The sequence below is a fragment of the Leucoraja erinacea genome, chromosome 8 (genome assembly GCF_028641065.1).
Source record: "Leucoraja erinacea ecotype New England chromosome 8, Leri_hhj_1, whole genome shotgun sequence".
Lineage (NCBI taxonomy): Eukaryota > Metazoa > Chordata > Chondrichthyes > Rajiformes > Rajidae > Leucoraja > Leucoraja erinaceus.
The window spans coordinates 13,721,549-13,744,025 of record NC_073384.1 but is presented as its reverse complement, the minus strand read 5'-3'; the positions used below and the strand labels follow the sequence as shown (position 1 = coordinate 13,744,025).

At 47.2% G+C, this 22,477-nt stretch overlaps 1 protein-coding gene across 1 annotated transcript in view; it reads right to left on the bottom strand.

Annotated features, from left to right (window-relative positions):
- syne1b (spectrin repeat containing, nuclear envelope 1b) overlaps positions 1 to 22,477 on the bottom strand; it is a 386,581-nt gene that overhangs the window by 268,760 nt on the left and 95,344 nt on the right. The window contains 11 exon segments of the mRNA XM_055638842.1: positions 172 to 330; positions 4,227 to 4,377; positions 5,790 to 5,969; positions 7,237 to 7,865; positions 9,779 to 9,932; positions 10,819 to 10,985; positions 12,631 to 12,754; positions 13,578 to 13,765; positions 15,880 to 15,978; positions 17,201 to 17,428; positions 18,917 to 19,067. Of these exon segments, the coding sequence (XP_055494817.1) occupies positions 172 to 330; positions 4,227 to 4,377; positions 5,790 to 5,969; positions 7,237 to 7,865; positions 9,779 to 9,932; positions 10,819 to 10,985; positions 12,631 to 12,754; positions 13,578 to 13,765; positions 15,880 to 15,978; positions 17,201 to 17,428; positions 18,917 to 19,067 (2,230 nt within the window).

Here is a 22,477-nt window from a genome sequence, read left to right as displayed (position 1 = left end):
TTTAAGGCAGAGATAGATAGGTTCTTGATTAGTACGGGTGTCAGGGGTTATGGGGGAGAAGGCAGGGGAATGGGGTTAGGCGGGAGAGATAGATCAGCATGATTAAATGGCTGAGTAGACTTGATGGGCCGAGTGGCCGAGTAACTCTGCTCCATTCCCTCATGAACTTACATCCAGCCACTGGTCCAAGATATTGTCCAGGTCCTGCCTTAGGGGCCCTGGGTTGCAGCCGTGAATTTTCTTCAGTTCAGCCAGCAGCTGTTTGCCTTTCGATGTGAATCCATCCAATTGCTCCTGACTCGCACTTAACTCGCACTTCGCCACCTCATGCTGTCCAACAAAGGGAAAGAATCAGAGACAGGTTCTACTCGGCATCTGGCCCTGCCGTCAGCGTGATTCAGCTGGACCGTCTGCGACGATTTTCTGTCAGCAGGTCTTATTGTGATGAAGAAAACAGTCAAAACAGAACATAGACACAAAATACCAGAGTAACTCAGCGGGACAGGCAGCATCTCTGGAGAGAAGGAATGGGTGAAGTTTTGGGTCGAGACCCTTCTTCAGACCATTCTTCAAAACAGAATCTTCTCCAAAGACTTTAGTCAGAGGATGGTGAATCTGTGGAATTCATTGCCACATTTGGCTGTGGAGGCCAAGTCAATGGATGTTTTTAAGGTAGTGATTGCTAGTACGGGTGTCAGGGGTTATGGGGAGAAGGCAGGAGAATGGGGTTGAGAGGGAGAGATAGATCAGCCATGATTGAATGGCGGAGTAGACGATGGGCCGAATGGCCTCATTCTGCTGCTATGACATGAATTTATGACTTGTCTCACTCTCACTCCCAAGTTACACGAGGAGAAAGTATAAGATCGTGCGGCGACACAGTGGCACAGCTGCTGCCTCACGATACCAGAGACATGGGTCGCTGTCTGTGTGGAGTTTGATAGCTGTTTCCAAATGACAGGGTAGACACAAATGCTGGAGTAACTCAGCGGGACAGGCAGCGTCTCTGGAGAGAAGGGATGGGTGACGTTTCGGGTCGAGACCCTTCTTCAGACCTTCAATTTAAACCAGCATCTGCAGTTCTTTCCTACGCATTGTTTCCAAATGACTACTGAGTAGGCTTGACATGACTTGAGAGCCCTTGACATGACTGAGAGCCCAGGCACTCAGACAATGCATGGTCCAGATAAAGAACAAATAAACACCTTACACATCCATTTGACTTATTTTAATTGTGTGGGTGGCAATCTGGCAGATCAAATAAGACACAGAAGGACATGAAATCATGGAAGTCTATGTACCTAATGTAGTTAAATGGGATTATTGCAGATAGGTAGACTGGATAGCTTGCACACGATGGGCCAAAAGGCCTGTTCTGTGCTAATTGACTCAGATGGCTGCAAATCCATATTGGCAGATTACGGTTTAAATACTGAATATGGGAGAATCGCCAGCTGGCTTTTGCATAATGGATTGTGCCAAAGAACAACCAAGATGAATATAAATTAGAGGGTATTAACTAGAAGGAGAGATTGGCCAAAATGTATTGTTTTTTCAGGAGCATCGGAGGTTGAGGGGAGACTTGATCGAAGTATATACAATTATGAGAGGCATGGCTAGAGTCGACAGGCAGAATGTTTTACCCAGAATGGAAATGTCAAAGACTAGAGGGCATAAATAGAATAGAATAGTTTCTTTATTGTCATTGTAACATGGGCCATGTACAACGAAATTTAAAATGTCAGCCAGTCAGTGCAGCATTCAAACATTTCTAAAGCTAACGAAACATCCACGGTAAAATAATAAAGATAAGCAATAAATAAAAAACACAGACAAAGCACGCATACACACCCAACCCTCCATCCTTCTGTCGATTTCACCGTTACCACAGTCCCTTAGTCTGTATCGCCCCTGCGTTCCTTGGCGGCCACATTTAGTGCTTTTATAGCAGTGGGGTAAAAACTGTTTTGTAGTCTATTTGTCCTTGTCCTTGTGGATCTGTACCGTCTGCCTGACGGCAACAGTTCAAACAGGGAGTGTCCGGGGTGGGAGATGTCCTTTATTATATTCTGGGTTTTTTTGGTGCAGCGGGAACTGTGTAGGTCCTCCAAGGTAAGGAGAGGGCAGCCGACAATCCTCTGGGCGTTGTCAATGGCCCTCTGGAGCGCTTTCCTCTGAGCCACTGTGCAGCTGGTGTACCACACGCATACACAGTATGTTAGTATGCTCTCAATGGAGCACCGATAAAAGGACAGCAGCAGCCTCTGAGTGATGTTGTTCTTCCTGAGCACCCGCAGGAAGTGCAGTCTCTGCTGGACCTTTTTCAGCAGCGCAGTGGTGTTCACGCTCCACGTCAGGTCCTCCTCAATGTGGATTCCCAGGAAGCGGAAATCCGCCACCCTCTCTACACAGTCCCCTCTGATGGTCAGTGGTACCATGTCCGTTTTGTTTTTCCTGAAGTCTATTATTACCTCCTTCGTCTTTGAGGTGTTGAGGAGCAGGTTATTTTCTTCGCACCACCCTGTCAGCTGCTCCACCTCATCCCGGTAGGCGTACTCGTCCCCCGCGGAGATGAGTCCCACCACTGTAGTGTCATCCGCAAATTTGACAATGGTGTTGCTGTGGTGGACTGGGGTGCAGTCATGCGTGTAGATGGGTGTAGAGCAGGGGGCTCAGTACACAGCCCTGTGGAGAGCCGGTACTGAGGCTGAGGGCCGTGGATGTGTGATGGCCCACTCTGACTCTCTGGCTTCGACCCGACAGGAAGCTATTTATCCACGTACAGGTGGAGGCTGGAAGTCCCCAGTCCCCCAGTTTGTCCACCAGTTTGTGGGGAAGGATAGTATTAAAAGCAGAGCTGTAGTCCACAAAGAGCATCCGCACGTAGCTCCCCCGCTGCTCCAGGTGAGACAGTGCAGCATGGAGAGCTGTGGCTACAGCGTCCTCTGTGGATCTATTCGCTCTGTACGCAAACTGGTGGGGGTCAAAGCTTCGGGGCAGAAGTGATGTGATGTGACCCCGTGATGTGACCCCGGACCAGTTTTTCAAAACACTTCATCACCACTGGTGTGAGTGCGACTGGCCGGTAGTCGTTGAGGCTGGAGATGTTGTTTTTTTTGGGCAAGGGGACTATGGTGGAGGATTTCAGACAGGGTGGAACAGTGGACTGGGCCAGAGACTGGTTAAAAATCCTCGTCCAGACTCCAGCCAGCTGGTCTGCGCAGTCCTTCAACACGCGTCCAGAGACGCCGTCCGGACCAGTAGCCTTCCTTGGATTGATGGCCCGCAGAGTGCGCCTCACCTCATGCTCCTCTATCTTGAGGGGTAGGCTGCTGTAGACCATGTGCTGTGATGTGGCAAATCTGATATCAGAGGGAGAAAGTTCAAAGCAGATGTGCAGGGCAAGTTTTTTTTTACACAGAGGGTGATTTGTGCCTGGAACGTGTTGCCAGGAGTGGTGGTGGTGGAAGCAGATACGATAACGGCATTTAAGGGGCTTTTAGATGGACACATGGACATGCAGGGAATGGATGGATATGGAGCATGACCAGGCAGAGGACATTATATTGGCTTAGCATCATGTTCGGCACAGACACTGCGGGTTCCAAGGGTGTGTTCATGTGCTGTGCTATTCTATGCTCTACGTTCAAAATAGTTCCAACTTTAAGCAGTGGCAGGAGAATGGATGGGCAGTGGCGGAAGTTCAGATGGGCAAAGGCTCCAGGTGATCCTGCAGCTAAACACTATGCATAGGTATCTCACAGTAGATGCTGGCAATAAATAGTATTTAAATACCACCCTAAGGGAAGGAGCAAGCCTGGAGTCTCCTAATGAGAGGCCATTATGTTAATGACGTCTTGATGCATTACCCAATACATGCCATGCATGAGATTGCAAACTCAGTTAAAGATACTTCAAGGATAAAGAGTGCTGGAGTAACTCAGCAGGTCAGACAGCATCTCCAGAGGACATGGATATGATAACACGTTTCGGGTCAAGACCCTTGTTCTCCAGCGATGTTGCCTCACCTGCTGAGTTATTCCAGCACTTTGTACATTAACCAGCATCTGCAGTTCTTTGTTTTCACATAAAGGTACTGAAAGATGGGGAAAAAACAAGGGGATCTCCAAATCAATGTTTACGTGTGTGACTGTAACATTCCCTTCCATTTCTGTAGGATCCCTACAGGCCAGGAATTATGCTGAAGGCGTTAATATGACACCTACCCTGGATAATGTTCTCCTTAAGTCTTCTTGATCCAGCAGACTTGACTTGATCACAGCTACAGCTTCTGAGTTTTCCACCACTTTGAGAAGAGCAGACTTGGAGCTCTGATAATCCCTCATCAGGGTAACCAGGCAGCTGCCTTGATCCTGACTGTTACAAAGGAACGGTAAATCAATGTAAAGACTGAAGATATTTCATGTACATGTGCCACAGGGGATGCAAATCTAATTTATTTTGCAAGAACACTTCACGCAGACCTTTTTTCAATCTCTTGCAGAGGAAAGGACCTGATTATTTAGCCAATTTCCCACTGGGAGTTTGAGACAGACACATCTTTCATCAATCCCTCATTGAAAATACTTGTGCTGAGAATTCAGTGGTCCTGAGACTACAGATCTATTTGGTGCCCGGGCAGTTCCCCAAATTGGCCAACAGGCTAAGTGGAGTTGACAACCTGAAAGGTCTCACATCTGCGGTGCATATTTGGTGTGCAGGTTTGCTTGTTCTCAAGGCCCTGCAGAGGGGAGTAGCGGCGAAGGGGTTCCTGCGCTGAGCTGGCATCATGATAATTCCAGTTGCCTTTGCCATTTCCATAAATTACCAAAGACATACTGTCTTTCCCAGGGCGGCACGGTGGCACAGCAGTCAAGACCCGGGTTCGATCCTGACTACGGGTGCTGTCTGTACCGAGTTTGTACATTTCCCCCCCGTGACCTGCGTGGGTTTTCTCCAGGATCTCCGGTTTCCTCCCACACTCCAAAGACGTACAGGTTTGTAGGTTAATTGGCTTGGTATAATTGTAAATTGTCCCTAGTGTGTGTAGGATAGTGTTAGTGTGCGGGGATCACTGATTGGTGCGGACTCAGTGGGCCGAGGGGGCTTATTTCCGCGCTGCATCTCTAAACTAAACTAAACTATCTAAAGGGATCCATGTAAGGCCTAACGTGTAGGACAAGCTAGATGCAGGAAAAATGTTCCCAATGTTGGGCGAGTCCAGAACCAGGGGCCGCAGTCTTAGAATAAAGGGGAGGTCATTTAAGACTGAGGTGAGAAAAAACTTTTTCACCCAAAGAATTGTGAATTTATGGAATTCCCTGCCACAGAGGGCAGTGGAGGCCAAATCACTGGATGGATTTAAGAGAAAGTTAGATGGAGCACGAGGGGCTAGTGGAGTCAAGGGATATGGGGAGAAGGCAGGCACGGGTTATTGATAGGGGACGATCCTCCTGCACCTGTTTTCTGCACCTGTTTTCTATGTTTCTATGTTTCTATGGGACAACGGGCCTTCATGGTCAATACAAGAATGCTGCACTTATAACAAGAGGGACTTGAAAATGGCACCAAAATGTCGACTCTGTATACTGTCTCAGTGTACCACAGCTCCACACTTGTAGGCGAGATGTTTATCTAATGTGTATCTGAGTGCATATGTGTAATGATACTTGTACTGAAATGTACACAAATGGATTTCGCTGTACCTCGTTACACATGTAACAAATAAAGTGCCATATCACACCACACCGTGCATTAGTCACATCATTGATTACGTTTACAGTACTTACACGTCATTGATCAACTTTTTGGCGTCATTCCAGGTCACTTGCACTAAGTGAATTTCCTTCTCAGCTTCTGCAGCGAGCGATTTATCCCTCTCGGCAAGTTGTTTAGCTTTGTCCGTCAGACGATGCAGCTCGTGCTGCTGAGAGCTCAGATCTTCCTCCAGGTGACTGAACATCCGCAGCCTGCGGACAAACAGAGCAGCCGCTGGTTAAATCTTAGGCATGTCCTGTACGCCCGGGTCTACAAGCGTAGAACGTAGAACGGTACAGCACAGGAACAGACCCTGCAGCCCACAGTGTTGGACATGACGCCAAGTTAAATTGATCTCATCCGCCTGTGCATATTCCCCTCTATTCCCTGCATTTCCATGTGCCTATCTGAATGCCTCTTAAACGGCACTACCGATATTGCCTCCACCACCAGCCCTGGCAATGAATTCCAGGCCCCCCTCACTTTCTGTGTAAACAATATTGACCTGCACGTCTCCATTAAACTTTTCCCCCTCTCACCTTACAGATATGCCCTCTAGTGTTGGGCATTTCCACCCTGGGAAAAAAAGTTCCGATTGGCTTTGAAGGCAAACATACAGTCCAAACAACTCACTTAGGGCAGGTTGAGATAAAGACAATCGGAAGTAATTCAGAGTCAAAACTCTCCCCTCACCACCATCTGATGGGATTAAATATGAATCGCATGAAAGTTGTTGTTTCTAATATTGCTGATAACATTACTCTAGAAATGCATTTGTGAGGCACAGTGGCGCAGTGGTAGAGTGGCTACCTCACAGCGCCAGAGACCCGCGTTCGATCCCGGCTACGGGTGCTGTCTGTACAGAGTTTGCACGTTCTCCCCGAGACTGCGTGGGGTTTCTCCGAGATCTTCGGTTTCCTCCCACACTCCAAAGAAGTACAGGTTTGTAGGTTAAGTGTTTAAGAAGGAACTGCAGAGAAGGGTTTCAGCCCGAAACGTTGCCTATTTCCTTCGCTCCATAGATGCTGCTGCACCCGCTGAGTTTGTGTACCTCAGGTTTGTAGGTTAATGGGCTTGGTATTGAATGGAGTTGAATTAAATTGAATTGAAATGAATTGAATCTGAATTTAATTGAATTGAATAAATGTTATTAGCCAAGTATGCACACATACATGGAATTCGTCCTTAGTGTGTGTAGGATAGTGTTAATGTACGGGGATCGCTGGTCAGTGCGGACTCGGTGAGCCGAAGGGCCTGTTTCCACGCTGTATCTCTAAACTAAACTAAGCTAAATTGCATATGAAAGAACTGCAGATGCTGGTTGAAATCAAAGATAGACACAACATTCTGGAGTAACTCAGCGGGACAGGCAGCATCTCTGGAGAGAAGGAATGAGTGATGTTTCAGGTCGAGACCCTTCTACAGACTGTGTTTGACCATGTGTATCCATTGCACACATCCCCCCTTCAGTATATTCACCTGAGTTGCAAGGCTGGTACAGTCAATTCTTTTAAACCCTGGTGGTCCGCCTTTTCTTCTATGTCCTCGATGGTCTTCAGCAACTGCTCCTTGCGCTCTTTAAATGATCTCCACAGGGAGTTAAGTGCCTCAGCCTCACTCTGCTTGGTCCCCAGGAGTCTCTGAGCAGCGTCCAGTTCCGCCTCTAGTCCCTCGGCCAACGATCGACACGAGGTTCTCGGGTCTGCTCCCGAGGTCTTCAGATGGCACTGGGCTTTACTGATGAGGGCATCAAGGGCCGTAGCCTGCAACTCCAGTTGCTTAATATCGGGAGTCACGTCACCCAGCTCCTTGTCCAACAGCTCCGTCTTCACCCGGTCCCAGTTGCTGGCTGTCTCGACCGTCTTTGTAATCCGGTGGAGCACGTTCTCTGCCACTCTGTGGGTCTCCAGGAACGAGGCCAGCTGTCCCAGGACCTCGTTCCTTCGCTCGACCACCTCGTTGGCTTCCTGGAAGAGTTGGAAGCACTCCTCGGTCCTGCCGTGGAGACGCTGATCCTGGGGCCCGCTGGTTGCCGGGCACAGCTGCTCCACCTGGTCCCTTAGGCTTTGCTGCTCGGCACGTTGCTGCTCCACGGCTCCTGACTGGTCCTGCGGAGCAAGACAAGGCACGGGGTTAGTGCAGGTGTCGGGGGGTTACGTGGGGAGGGCAGGAGAATGCAGTTAGGAGGGAGAGCTAGCTCAGCCATGATTGAATGGCGGAGTAGACTCGGTGGGCCGAATGGCCTAATTCTGCCCCTATCACTTATGAACAAGGCAACATAGAAACATAGAAATTAGGTGCAGGAGTAGGCCATTCGGCCCTTCGAGCCTGCACCGCCATTCAATATGATCATGGCTGATCATTCATCTACACTCATCTACACTCATTTCCCTTTAACCTATTCTCTCTCAAACACCCATTCCCAACCTAGCCCTACCCTCTTCTGCCAATTCTTCTTCAACCCAGCGACACCATGGGCTCTTTCACCCACCCACCCACACCGAGGGCAATCCAGAGTAACCAATTAGCCCACCAACCCAATCCAACCCACCATCCCAATTAGCCTGTGTTGGAAGGAACTGCAGACGCTGGTTTACACCAAAGATAGACACAAAACGCTGGAGTAACTCAGCGGGACAGGCAGCATCTCTGGAGAAAAGGAATAGGTGACCTTTCAGGTCTGGTCTGTAGAAGGGTCTCGACCAAAACATCACCCGTTCCTTTTCTCTAGAGATGCTACCTGACCCACTGAGTTACTCCAACATTTTGTGTCTATCCCAAATAACCTACTCAGCTTTGGCATGAGGGAGGAAACCTATTTGTTTACCTATTGCTTCACCAGTCTGAATGTATTCCCAACATTAGTCGTAGAAACTCTAGGAGTGAAATCTGGTCAATTTGCTGTTATTGTCAGTCAAGTGCTGTGGCCTGGATGTTGCAGGTGATACTGATGGTTTCTCCGTCATTATTTGGCCTCATTTCACTGGGATACTGAGAGTACAGTCGACCACACATGTGCAATGAAGCGTTGACACCCCTGAACCTGTTGCCTGTGATTCGTCACACTTTCTCAGGGCACCCCTTCGCTGCAGTGTAACCCGCAACATCTGGGAACAGCCTGGAACCGAGTCTCCATAACCGAGTACATAGGGCGGCACAGTGGTGCAGCAGTAGACTTGTTGCCTTACAGCACCAGAGACCCAGGTTCGTTCCCGATTTGAACGTTCTTCCCCCGTGACCGCGTGGGTTTTCTCCGAGTTCTTCGTTTTCCTCCCCCACTCCAAAGACATACAGATTAGCCGGTTAATTGGCTTGGTGTAAATATAAATTGTTCCCAGTGTGTGTAGGATCGTGTTAATATGCGGGGACTGCTGGTCAGTGTGGACTCTGTGGGATGAAGGGCCTGTTTCTGCACTGTGTCTCTAAACTAAGATAAAACGATCCCTTTTTCTGCTGTTGAAACCTTTAGAAATCTTACACTTAGATGCACAAAGTGTGATGGAGCTTTTAACGACACTCTAATTCATAGGTACTGTTCAGCATATACCTGGCCTAATAAAAGTGAGTATTATAGGTAGAAAGAAGGAATTGCAGATTCTGGTTTACAAAAAAAAACCCATAAAGTGCTGAAGTAACTGAGCGGGTCAGGCAGTGTCTCTGGAGAAGATGGATAGTTGATGATTAGGGTCGTGAACCACCTTCAGACTGAAGAAGGCTTTATTGTAATCAAGTATGGTCTGTTCTCTGACTGGGTAACATGACAACAAAAGCCTTTTACTGTGACAAAAATGAACAGGGCTGGGTGCTCCGGTTTCCTCCCACATCCTCAAAGACGTGCGGGCTCGTAGGATAATTAGCCTCTTGTAAATTGCCCCTCGTGAGTCGGGAGTGCATGAGAAAGTAGGATAACATAGAAACTAGTGTGCAAGGGTGATCGATGGGCGGCGTGGACTCGGTGGGCCGAAGGGCCTGTTTTCATGCTGAATCTTTAAAGTGAACTAAATATCCTGACAGGTTTTACCTTTAAGTGATTGAAAGCTGGCTGCAGATCTGCGGGATTGATCTCCGAGGTTGACTGCAGGCCACTCTGAAAGCGATCGACCCAGAAAGAGAACTTTTGCAGAGACTGGTCAAACTGCTGGTGCTTCTCGATTGCCTCCTCAAAGGTCCGGATGCTGTGGAGCAAAAATCAAGTTTCATAATCATTGCTGGTACAGGTTGGTTTATCATTGATGCACGCACTGAGACATAATCAAAAGCTTTGTTCTGCGGGCTATCCAGGCAAATCGGACCGTACAAAACATAATGGAAAAGAAAAAAATAAACAGAGTGCAGAATATAGTGTTGCAGCTACAAAGTAAGTGCAGGTTTTATTTTTAAAGTGCAAGGGCTGCAAAGAGGTACATTGGAAGATCGGGAATTCATGCTTTATCATAGGAGAAGTCCATACAAGAGTCCGATAACAGGGAAGACGCTGTTCTTGAATCCGGTGGTGCATGCTTATAAGCTTTTGTATCTGCAGCACGACACGAGAGAAGAGAAGAGAGAATGACTAGGGTGTGAGTGGTCCATATTCTCATTATTCTCAAGAGGAGGGAGATACTGAATAAAAGTCTAGCATCCAAAAACGTTACCAGAGGAGCCCACTCAGTAATATTAGAACTATCTCATTAGGAAAGGAAAGTGCGAGAAAATATAATGAAAGTAAATTTTTTTCTTGGTCTTCACCATTTAAGGAAATCATAGGCCCAACATATGAAAAGCTGTGTTGTGTTTTATCTGTTAGAATATGGGAAGAACCTTTTTACATTTATTTCAGAAACGAAGAATAGGTCCCGACCCAAAACGTTGCCTGTCCATTCCCTCCCCAGATGCTGCCTGACCCACCGAGTTCCTCCAGCACTTTGTGCCTTGCTTAAGATTCTAGCATCTGCAGTGCTTGTGTCTCCATGGAAACAGCTAGCCAGAATCCTCTTTCCAAATTATTTTGTTGAACTTCTCCTGTTCATTGTGGGCAGAACATTTTTTTTTTTTTTAAAAACTATTATTAATATATCCTACCGTTTTTTGATGCTGTGGGACAGGCTCTGCCACCTCTTGTCGAGCTGCTGCAGATTTGTTTTCATCGCCTTCAGACTGTCCTCTGTGGTGACGGGGTACAAGGCTTTGCTCTGCACCACCAGACTCCTGAGGGCTGACTCTTGGGATGTCACCTCAGCCTGTAAGTCCTGCACAGTTGACGAGATAGAGGGGACTGCTGTCAGTGTTCAACAGAAACACTCCTGACACCGGCCAAACTGAGCCGGCAACCAACAAGAGAAGACAGGGAAGCCAAGAACAGGGTGGCGGGTATATGGAACGAGCTGCCGGAGGAGGTAGTTGAGGCAGGCACTAAAGTATAAAGTATAAAGTATCCTTTATTGTCATTCAAACTGTCTCCAGTTTGAACGAAATTGCATACCTTGCAGTCATAACAAAAAATAAAATAATAGAACACACAATGAACACAGTTTAACATCCACCACAGTGAGTCTACCAGGCACCTCCTCACTGTTATGGAAGGCAAAAGTCTTAAAGTCCTTGTCTCTTCTTTCCTTGTTCTCCGTCTGCGTTGAGGCGATCCAGGCTTTCGATGTTGGGCCCCCCGCCGGGTGATGGTAAGTCCCACGGCCAAATCCGAGCTCCGCGAACGGACCGGTTCAAACTCCGTGGCCCGGGGGCGGTCGAAGCTGTCACCCTCCAGTCCAGCGGACGAAGCTGTTGTTGCGAGAGCTCCGGAGAATCGGTCACCAACCTGGGACCTGCGAGCTCCCGACGTTGTCGTCCACTGGGCCCGCGGCCGAGCCTCCAAGGCCCCGAAGTCGGGCCGTTGCCGCAGCGCCACCACAGCCCCGAAGTCGGCCAGCTTTGCGATGGTAGTTTCCTGGCTCTGCCTCCGGAGCCTCGAGGTCGGTCCCAGTTGAAGTCAGCCAGCTCCGCGATTAGGCCTCAGCGCAGACGGAGACGGGGATACGACAAAAAAAAAGTCGCATCCCCCCCGAAGGAAGAGACCAAAAACTAGTTTCTCCCACCCCCCCACACATACACAACTAAAAATAAACTAAACATACATCTAACAAGACAAAAGAAAACAAAAAAAAAAGAGGAGAAAGACGGACTGGACTGGACTGCAGGTGAACCTCAGCTGTTTGGGCAGCGCCGCCACTTACTATTGCAACCTTTTAAGAAAAATTTGGACAGGGACATGGATAGGTCAGGTTTAGTGGGCAAGCAGTTAGGCTGAGATTTTAGAGATACAGAAACTGGCATTTCGGCTCACCCTGTCGGCGCTGACCATGATCACCCCGAACACTAGCACCATCCTACACACCAGGGACAATTCACAACAGCCAATTAATGTACAAACCTGGAGGCCTTTGGAGTGTGGGAGGAAACCGGAGCACCCGTAGAAAACCCACGTGGTCACAGGGAGAATGTACAATCTCTGTGCAGACGCATCCCGGGTCTCTGGCACTGTAAGGCAGCAGCTCTACTACTGCGCCACCGTGCCGCTTATAATTACCTCTTACTGAGGGATTGACGTGATCTCGACTGCCTAAATCTGGTGGTCTTTTTCCTGGTCACAGCTTCAACCAGTGCACCCTAAACCTGTCGGTCTTGTTGAAGACATCGGCAGTAGTGACTCTGGGCAGCAACCACTGAAGAAGTGGACCCTTTGCGCTGTTTGAACTAATGGCAATTTTTTTTTTTAAATAGCTTTGTTATTGGGCAAAGTTGTTATTGGGCAAAGTTGTTGTCGGGAGTGTTTTATTTGGTGCTGTATTGAATTGGCAAAGAACTTTCTAAACACTGCAGCAGCACCTTTCTTTTTACCTTCAGAGTCAGCACTTCGTTTTGCAGCTCAGCTTGGTCAGCGGAGATGCAGGGCGACCATACTCCTGTAATTGCTTCATGTTTTTCAAGCCAAGAACTGAAGCTGGACAGGTCTTTCTCGTACCTAGTAACAAACAAAACAGCGTTCCACAAACTGACAGTCATTTACACATCGCAAACTATTCCGGCTTGAGAGATACTGTGCGGACATGCGCCCAACGTAGGTTAATTGGCTTGGTAAAATAGTAAATTGTCCCTAGTGTGCGTAGGATTGTGTTAGTGTGCGGGGATCGCTGGTCGGCGTGGGCTCAAGGGCCTGTTTCCCCGCTGTATTTCTAAAACTAAAACTACAAACTTATCAGTCCCAATCTCAATCATTTCCCTGCAGCATTTTCCCTCATGTGTGTACATGTGTGTGTGTGTGTACATGTGTGTATGTACGTGTGTGTGTACATGTGTGTATGTACGTGTGTGTGAACATGTGCGTGCAATTGTCTATGTTACTGCCTGTGTGCGTATCTGTGTGTCTATCTAATATGTGTGTGTGTGTGTGTCTGTCTGTGTGTGTCTGCGTGTGTATGTCTGTGTGTGTGTGTGTGTCCGTGTGTATGTCTGAGTGTGTGTCTATGTGTGTCTGTATGTATAAGTCTGTGTTAGTGAGATTGGGCTGGTTTAGATGGGGACAGGTGCATTTTGCATGCGAGTCACTGTGCATGTAATGTACACTGAATGCTTTGTCTTGCACTGAACATGTATTCTCACGAGTTGCACTTTGGTTATAACATTTGAGAAGTTAAGAAAAGGATTATTCCCGAGTCTGCCGTGTTGAAGTAACTGCGGCACCTTGAGATAGTAGCCGCAGGTGAGACCCCTGTGTTCACCAGCGCTCTGAAACAGGCAACGAAACTGACAATGGAAAGTAATGGGAGCTTCACCAGGGGACGTACTTGTGCCAGAGAGACAACCTATGTTCCAGCTGTTCCTCCCTCTTCTTGGCCCGAACCTGCAGATCCTCGAGGTTTTCCTGCAAGTCACCCAGTTGCTGAGTGGCTTGGTCCGCATTGGTGACCCTGCGGGCACTGGTCGAGAGGGACACCATTTGGTTTCTCGTCTGGTCAATCGTTTGGCAGAATTTCTGTGGAGGAGAAAACAATGCGATTAATGACTATAACCTTTTTTTGCACGCTAGTACGTAAAACCTGTCCACGGGACTCAGCTGGGAAGGAACTGCAGATGCTGGTTTACACCGAAGATAGACACAAAATGTTGGAGTAACTCAATGGGACAGGCAGCACCTCTGGAGAGAAGGAATGGGTGACATTTTGAGTCAACCCCCCCCCCCCCCCCCCCCCCCCTCGTTCTCCGACTAGTTTCACTGTCCTCCAGATTAATTTTACTGTTTGTATGCCTCGTTGTCACCTTCGCCTCAGCCAACAATGAACCATTCTACATTTCCTAGATCATCATCTGCTTCGATCTGTCATTTTCACACCTTGCACTTCCATATCTCTAGTCTCTCTCCCTCCCAATCTCAGTCCAAAGAAGGGTCTCGACCCAAAACGTCACCCATTCCTTCTCTCCAGAGATGCTCCCTGTCCCGCTGAGTTACTCCGGCTTTTTGTGTCCAGCTCAGCAGAGAATTATTTGCTAGCGCTGAACATAAGAGAAAGCTAAAGCATGAAATCTAAGATATCTTTGCAAGTGAAACAATGTGATTGAGGGAATCACTGCTCTACTGTATTTTACAAGCTGGCTGTGGAGTGAACTCCACAGCCTCCTCACTGGCTAATGTAGAGAATAATAAGAAAGTCAGATGCAAATGGAAACAAAGTAAATATGGCTCAGATTTATATCGCAATCTATGACAGTGGTTGCATGTATTCCACCCAGCTGCTATCAGGCAACCAAGCCATCCTATCACCAACTACAGAGTGGGCCTGAGCTACCATCTACCTCATTTGAGACAAACGTACTATCTTTAGTCGGACTTGATTTTATCTTGATATTCCCTTTATCCTGTATCTGTACACTGTGGATGGCATGATTGTAATCATGTAATCATCCGGACCATAACCCGAAATCTTGTTGAAGACATCGGCAGTAGTGACTCTGGGAAGCAACCACTGACCTGGGAACTGCAGCCAGTCCCGGGGCACACAGGTGACCTGGGCGCTACAGCCAGTCCCGGGACAGGCAAGCAGAACTGGGAACTGCAGCCAGTCCCGCGGCACGCGAGGGACCTTGGAACTAATTGAAAAACACTTGAAAACTAATGCAAAAAACAACACCAAGTGTCACACTATGGTGATAGATGTGGCCCTCCATCCCCTCACAGACATGGGACCTGGACCCTACGCAGAACAAGGTTGCCGACTCCCGATGTATAGACAGGACAGCACGCAACAAAAAAGCTTTTCAGAGTACCTCGATACTCGTGACAACAAACTAAACTAATCGAAAGACAGTGTCTTAAGAGACTATTGACTTCTGGAAAGATTATAAATCCCATTTTATTTGGTGAGGAGGGAATTACTGAATATAGGTCCTGCATCCCAAAGATATTACCAAAAGAATGCAGTTAGTAATATTGGAACTATATTTAGTAATAAAGAAAGAAAAATGTGAGAAAATCTAAGTCGGGGCAGCAGTAGAGTTGCTGCCTTACAGCGCCAGAGACCCGGGCTCGATCCTAACTGTGGCTGCTGCCTGTACGGAGTTTGTACGCTCTCCCTGTGTCGCGTGGTTTTTCACTGGGAGCAGCAGTTTCCTTCCACACTCCAAAGACGTGCAGGTTTGTAAGTTAACTGGTTTCAGTAAAAATTGTAAATTGTCCCTAGTGCGTAGGATAGTGATAGGGTGATAGTGATAGGGTGATAGGGATAGGGATCGCTGGTCGGCGCGGACTCGGTGAGCCGAAGGGCTTGTTTCCACGCTGCACTCTAAACTAAACTAAAATATATTTGACGTTTCATGTTTTTCTTGGCCTTCACCGTAAAAAGAGACGAAAGTTAAACATCTGAGGAGCAGAGAGATGGGAGATTTGTGATAAGGATAGGGGAAGTGTGGTTTGACATTTATTTCAGAAGTCAAGGAAGGAAACCCTTGACTTACAATGAATCTTACCAAGTGCTTTCATTGAACATCTGCATCCTCCCTCATTTGTACATTGCAGGACCTCTCCCTTGCAACAACATAATCCCGACTCACTGTAAGTCTTACCACCGAACCATGCAAAAAGTAGGTGCGTACCAGGTGTGTCTGCAATAGCTGCTTAGCCTCAGATGCCGAGGAACACTTATTGGTCTTGCCTTTCATTGTAGACTCCATGTCCATCAGTGTCTGCTGGACCTGCAGAGATATAATTAAAAAAACATGGTCAGTTTTAAAGAGAAAATAAAACAAGATTGAATATAATAAGACATTAAGGGGACAGTTCGCAGTCTCTGCCTTCCTATGTATTGGGAAACCTACAGATGAGGAACCTGCAATCAGTTCATCATCGTGACAATCCAAAGAAGATTTAGTGATCAATGGTTTCGTTTCGAGATATAGCGTAGAAACAGGCCCTTCGGCCCACGGATCACTGATCACCCGCACTATAGTCCCATGTTAATCCACATTCACATCCTACCCGCACCGCACAGGCAATTTACAGAGACCATTTAACCCTCAAATCCACACGTCTTTGGAATGTGGTAGGAAACCAGAATACCCGGGGGTAAACCCACACGGTCACAGGGAGAATGTACAAACTCTGTACAAACACAATCCAAGGTCAGGATCAAACCCGGGTCTCTGGCGCTGTTAGTCAGTCAGCAGCACTACCCCTGCCCCACCGTGCCACCCTAAATGATTCATTGTTCTCAATTTTTTTATTTTTTTTATGATACTGCCTGTAAGGGAAATTCATTTTGTTGTCTCAAATTGAGACAACGAAAATAAATTTGAATACAATACAATACAATACAATTAACCATTGTGTTCCTGATCAGTTTTTTTTTAAAATAGTGTCAAAAGAAGCTAAGGGCACCAATATTATGTCACTTTATCCACTGGTTAGTCACAGAGTTGCACAGCATGGAAACTGGCCCTTCGGCCCACCAAGTCCGTGCCAACCAGTGATCATCTCGTACACTAACCCAATCTTGCATACTAAGGTACATTTTTACAATGTTTTACCAAAGCCAATTAACCTACTAGTACGTCTTTGGAGTGCGAGGGGGGGAGGGGGAGGAGAAATCGAAGCACTCGGATAAAACCCAAGCTCCGTACAGACAGCATCCGAGATCAGGATCGGACCCAAGTCACTGGCGTTGTAGGCCAATAGCTCGATTGCTGAGCCACTGTGCTGCCCGAAACAATCCATTGTTCTATGTTAATTGGTTTTTGAAGAAGTAGCAATCAAGAAGTGTTAAGAGCACCAATATTACACCACTTTATATTCTCATCAGTCGCAGAGTCATACAGCACAGGAACAGGCCCTTTGGCCCAATACGGCAACGTCAATCTGTTCTTTCACAGTTATCTTGCACACACGTTAACTTTAACAATTCCCTGATGGTGTAGGTACCTGTTTGAAGTCCACTTCATACTTCTGCTGCAGGGAGACTTGGTTCTCCAGTTTACCGTCCACCTCAAGGCTTTGCTGATGGAGGTCCTCCCACTGCCTGGTCAGTTGGGTCGACCGAGCCTTCACCCGGGCAACCTCGCCAGAGGTGATAAACTGGCCCAGCTTCTGGTACTCTTCGTCCAAGCTCTTAAGTTCTTTTGACTTACCAAGAACTGCTTGAAGAATATGCTGCAGGTCAAAAAACACAGAGTGATTGGTTGCTTTATGTTTCAGCTTTTTCCCTGTCGACGTGGAGTGGATGTTTCCACTAGTGGGAGAGTCTAGGACCAGAGGACACAGCCTCAGAATAAAAGGACACATCTTTGAAAAGGAGATGAGGAAGAATTTCTTTCGTCAGAGGGTGGTGAATCCGTGGATATTTTTAAGGCAGAGATTGACAGATTCTTGATTAGTACGGGTGACAGGCGTTATGGGGAGAAGGCAGGAGAATGGGATTCAGGAATAGATAGATCAGCCATGATTGAATGGCGGAATAGACCTGATGGGCCGAATGGCCCCAATTCTGCTCCTAGATCTTATGAAGAATCACTGTTGAAGACAGATTTCGAAGTTTAAAAATAAACATTGCATGAAGGCAAAGATTAGGAGTGAACGGGTCCATTTCAGAATGGCAGGAAGTGACGAGTGGAGTGCCGCAAGGCTCGGTGTTGGGGCCACAACTATTTACCATATATATTAATAATTTGGAAGAGGGAATTAGGAGCAACACTAGCAAGTTTGCGGATGACACAAAGCTGGGTGGCAGTGTGAACTGTGAAGAGGATGTTAGGAGGTTGCAGGGTGACCTGGACAGGTTGAATGAGTGGGCAGATGCGTGGCAGATGCAGTATAATATAGATAAATATGAGGTTATCCACTTTGGCGGCAAAAACAAGTGGGCAGATTATTATCTCAATGGGGTTAGGTTAGGTAAAGGGGAGGTACAGCGAGACCTGAGGTACAGTGAGACCTGGGCGTCCTTGTACACCGGTCACTGAAAGTTGGCGTGCGGGTACAGCAGGCAGTGAAGAAAGCTAATGGAATGTTGGCCTTCATAACAAGAGGGTTTCAGTATAGGAGTAAAGAGGCTCTTCTGCAGATGTATTGTGCTCTGGTGAGACCACATTTGGAGTATTGTGTACAGTTTTGGTCTCCTAATTTGAGGAAGGTCATCCTTGTGCAGCGTAGGTTCACGAGATTGATCCCTGGGATGGCGGGACTGTCATATGAGGAAAGATTGAAAAGACTAGGCTTATATTCACTGGAGTTTAGAAGGATGAGGGGTGATCTTATAGAAACATATACAATTATAAAAGGACTGGACAAGCTAGATGCAGGAAAAATGTTGGGCGAGTCCAGAACCAGGGGCCACAGTCTTAGAATAAGAGGTCATTTAAGACTGAGGTGAGAAAAAACTTTTTAACCCAGAGAGTTGTGAATTTATGGAATTTCCTGCCACAGAAGGCAGTGGAGGCCAAATCACTGGATGGATTTAAGAGAGAGTTAGATAGAGATTTAGGGGCTAGTGGAGTCAGGGGATATGGTGAGAAGGCAGGCACGGGTTATTGATAGGGGACGATCAGTCATGATCACAATGAATGGCGGTGCTGGCTCGAAGGGCCGAATGGCCTCCTTCTGCACCTATTTTCTATGTTTCCAGGTTTCTAAGTAACTCACCTTAACTTTGGAGAGTTTCTCATTCAGTGGGACAGACAAATCCTCCACGCCTTTCAGCCCTTTCTGTTCCTCTGTCATCCAGTGCCCCAAACTCTCACACGTTGCCAGCAGCTTCTCCCACACACTCTGGGTCTCTTCCAACTGCTTCACACTGAAGTAAAGAGGACAATTGCGTGAAATTAAGAGTGTTTTATGCTCATATGTCCCGAAACAGAACAATGACGTCCTTACTTGCAGCAGTGCAACACAAATGTGATATATAGTATGTGTTGGAAGGAACTGCAGATGCTGGTTTACACCAAAGATTGACACAAAATGCTGGAGTAACTCAGCGGGTCAGGCAGCATCTTTGGAGGAAAAGAACAGGTGACGTTTCGGGTGGAGGCCCTTCTTCAGACTGAGAGTCAGGGGAGAGGGAAACTAGAAACTAGAGGGAAAAGGTATGTATATAGATTCTCTAATTCCAAGTTCCCTCTCTCTCCATCCCTCCCCCACCCTAGATGTCCTGCTAGTTTCACTGTTCGTATTATCACCTCTTCCATAGCCTACAATGGACCATTGTGGGCTCCACCTCTTCCTGAGTTGCCGGTTCCGGCTCTGATTTGTTCTGGACCTTTTCATACCTCTAGTTTCCCTCTCCCCTGACTCTCGGTCTAAAGAGGGGTCTCGACCCGAAAACATTGCTCTTCTCCATTTAAACATAGCACCCTGTCAACAGGATACATTCTGTAAATAAGGTAAATGATCCAATATAAACCAACTTCTGGATTTCTCTTTGATCTCAGATTAACCAAATCTGCAACAGGATTGTGGGAAGACTAGGAGATGCAGGTGGGGACAATTGTGAAAGGAACAGTCCCAATTGAGGTTGACAAGAGGCACCAAGTTAAATCCTCTGGGTTATCTTTCATCTCAATGAAGAGGGGATGGTGTTCACTAACAACTTCCCCCGTGTACCCCGATTTTAATATTCCCAGCTTCATGTCCTTGCCCACCCATGCCTCTCCCTATCTCTCTCAGCCTTATAACCCTCTCAGACACTTCCAGCTCTATGCAGGGAGAACGTTCAAACTCCACACAGACAGAACCCAAACTTAGGGCAGACACAAATTGCTGGAGTAACTCAGCGGGACAGGCAGCAGGACGGGACAGTCTTGAGACAGAGAGAGAGAGAGAAGGAATGGGCGACGTTTCGGGTCAAGACCCTTCTTCAGGCTGATGACAGGGGAGTGGTGGGGACAGAGATAGAAATGGGGAGGAGATGGAGCGAGAGGGAAAGCAAGGGCTATTTGAAGTTATGGAAGTCAATGTTCATACCGCTGGGGTGTAAGCTACCCAAGCGAAATATGAGGTGCTGAGCGGAGGTGTTCAGCGAAATGATCGCCGAGCCTGCGTTTGGTCTCGCCGATGTACAAGAGTTAACACCTGGAACAGCGGATACAGTAGATGAGGTTGGAAGAGGTGCAGGGGAACCTCTGCCTCACCTGAAAAGACAGTTGGGGTCCTTGGATGGAGTCGAGGGGGGAGGTAAAGGGACAGGTGTTGCATTTCCTGCGGTTGCTGGGGAAAGTACCCGGGGAGGGGGTGGGGGTGGGAAGGGACGAGTTGACCGGGGAGTTGCGGAGGGAACAGTCTCTGCAGAACCAAACTCACCCGAAGTCAGGATTGAACGCAGGTCTCTGGCGCTGTGAGACAGCAGCTCTACCACTGGTTATTAATATGATGAGCTCTAATGGTCTGTCTTAGAGGCTACAATGGGAGTTGTGGGTTGTTGTGGAGGATAGGCAGATGTGGATTGTGGCAAAATGGTAGATAGTGGACAATAGTGGACAAGCTCCTGACCCAAGGTTAAGGCACATTATGATCATGATAACTTATTCTTAACTAATTCTTAAAGAATGTAAACACTGAAATCAACTTTCAACAACTGTAGTGCGTAGAAAGGAACTGCAGATGCTGGTGTATATCGAAGATAGACACAAAGTGCTGGAGTAACTCAGCGGGGAAAAAGGGTTGGATCATTTATCCAGCCTCCTTCAGCCTTACCACCCTCTCAGTCACTTCCTGCCTCCACCTCTATACATTTGTGGCTGCATGTCCAGTTGCATGGGTCTCATGTTTAAGAGTTTCCTCCCAAACCATCCAACTTCCTTAAATCATTTCTTTCCTTTCATTCCAAATCCTTGAATAAGGATAGGACAGGTTTAGAAAGATATGGTCAAACTCAGGCAGTTGGGACTAGTGTAGATGGGACATTTTGGTCGGTGTGGGCAAGTTGGGTCAAAGAGGCCTGTTTCCACGCTCGATGTGTCTTTGTAAGCGTTTCGCTGTGTGAGAGAGAGCAAGAGTGAGAATTATAGCACTTAGATGCTACATAAATGTAAGGTGCTGTTGTTAAGGTCCACTGGAAGGAATAAATTGTGACACTGAAATGCTTGAGAGTCTACAAGGCAGGTGGCTATGTATGTATGTATGTATGTATGTATGTATGTATGTATGTATGTATGTATGTATGTATGTATGTATGTATGTATGTATGTATGTATGTATGTATGTATGTATGTATGTATGTATAAATGCGAGTGTATGTGTGTGTGTATGCATGCATGTGTGTGTCTGTGCATGCACATGTCTGCATGTTTGACAATGAGAGCAACTGCGGGGGTGGAAGATTGCAACCTTCACGAGGTCCGCCCTGTTTCGACGAATGCATCAAACTGCCGTGCACAATCAAATAAGATCAAATAGACCAAGTTGTCCTACAACTTTAGGCTGTGCACGCCATACGCTAGAAGAATAAGAGCAACTGCGCTCAAATGATTCAGCGACAGCAAGATTGAGAAGGCAAGAAAGTGTGAGAGGAACACTGAGGTCGAGAGAGAGGAGTGAGAGGCAACAATATCATGGACTGCCATTCGAATGATGGACGACATCTAATGGACACTGGGATAAACTTGCAGGTTTCCACCCTAGTGATAAAATGATTGGTCCCTACCAAAAATTATCAGTTCCAAAAATGTGGATCATCAAATGGTCTGAGATTATACATCATCCTCATGGGTAAGTTTGTTGATTAATTGAAAGATACTGCATGGAAACAGGACCTTGGTCCCACCGAGATCACACTGACCATCAATCATCTGCTCACACTAGTTCTATGTTATTCCACTTTCACACCTACAGCCGACACGCCAGGGATAATTTACAGGGGCCGATTTACTGACAAACCTGCACATCTTTGGGATGTGGGAGAAAACCGGAGCGGAAGTGGTGATAACGAAGGGATACAAGGATGCGAATAGTGGAGCTAGTAAGACGACCAAGGTGAGGGAATGGGGGAGAGAGGAATGCAGGGGTTACTTGAAATGAGGGAAATCAAGGTTCATACCGCTGGGTTGTAAGCTGCACAAGCAAAATATGAGGTGCTTCAACAACTACAGGTTGCTTACATTATGAACAGAGGATTTATGGCCGATGCATTTGAATACACAGAGAGCCGTGAGGCTGTGCGTTGCACTGTTAGAGTTAGTGACTGAAACCCAGTGGGCAGAACACTGGTGC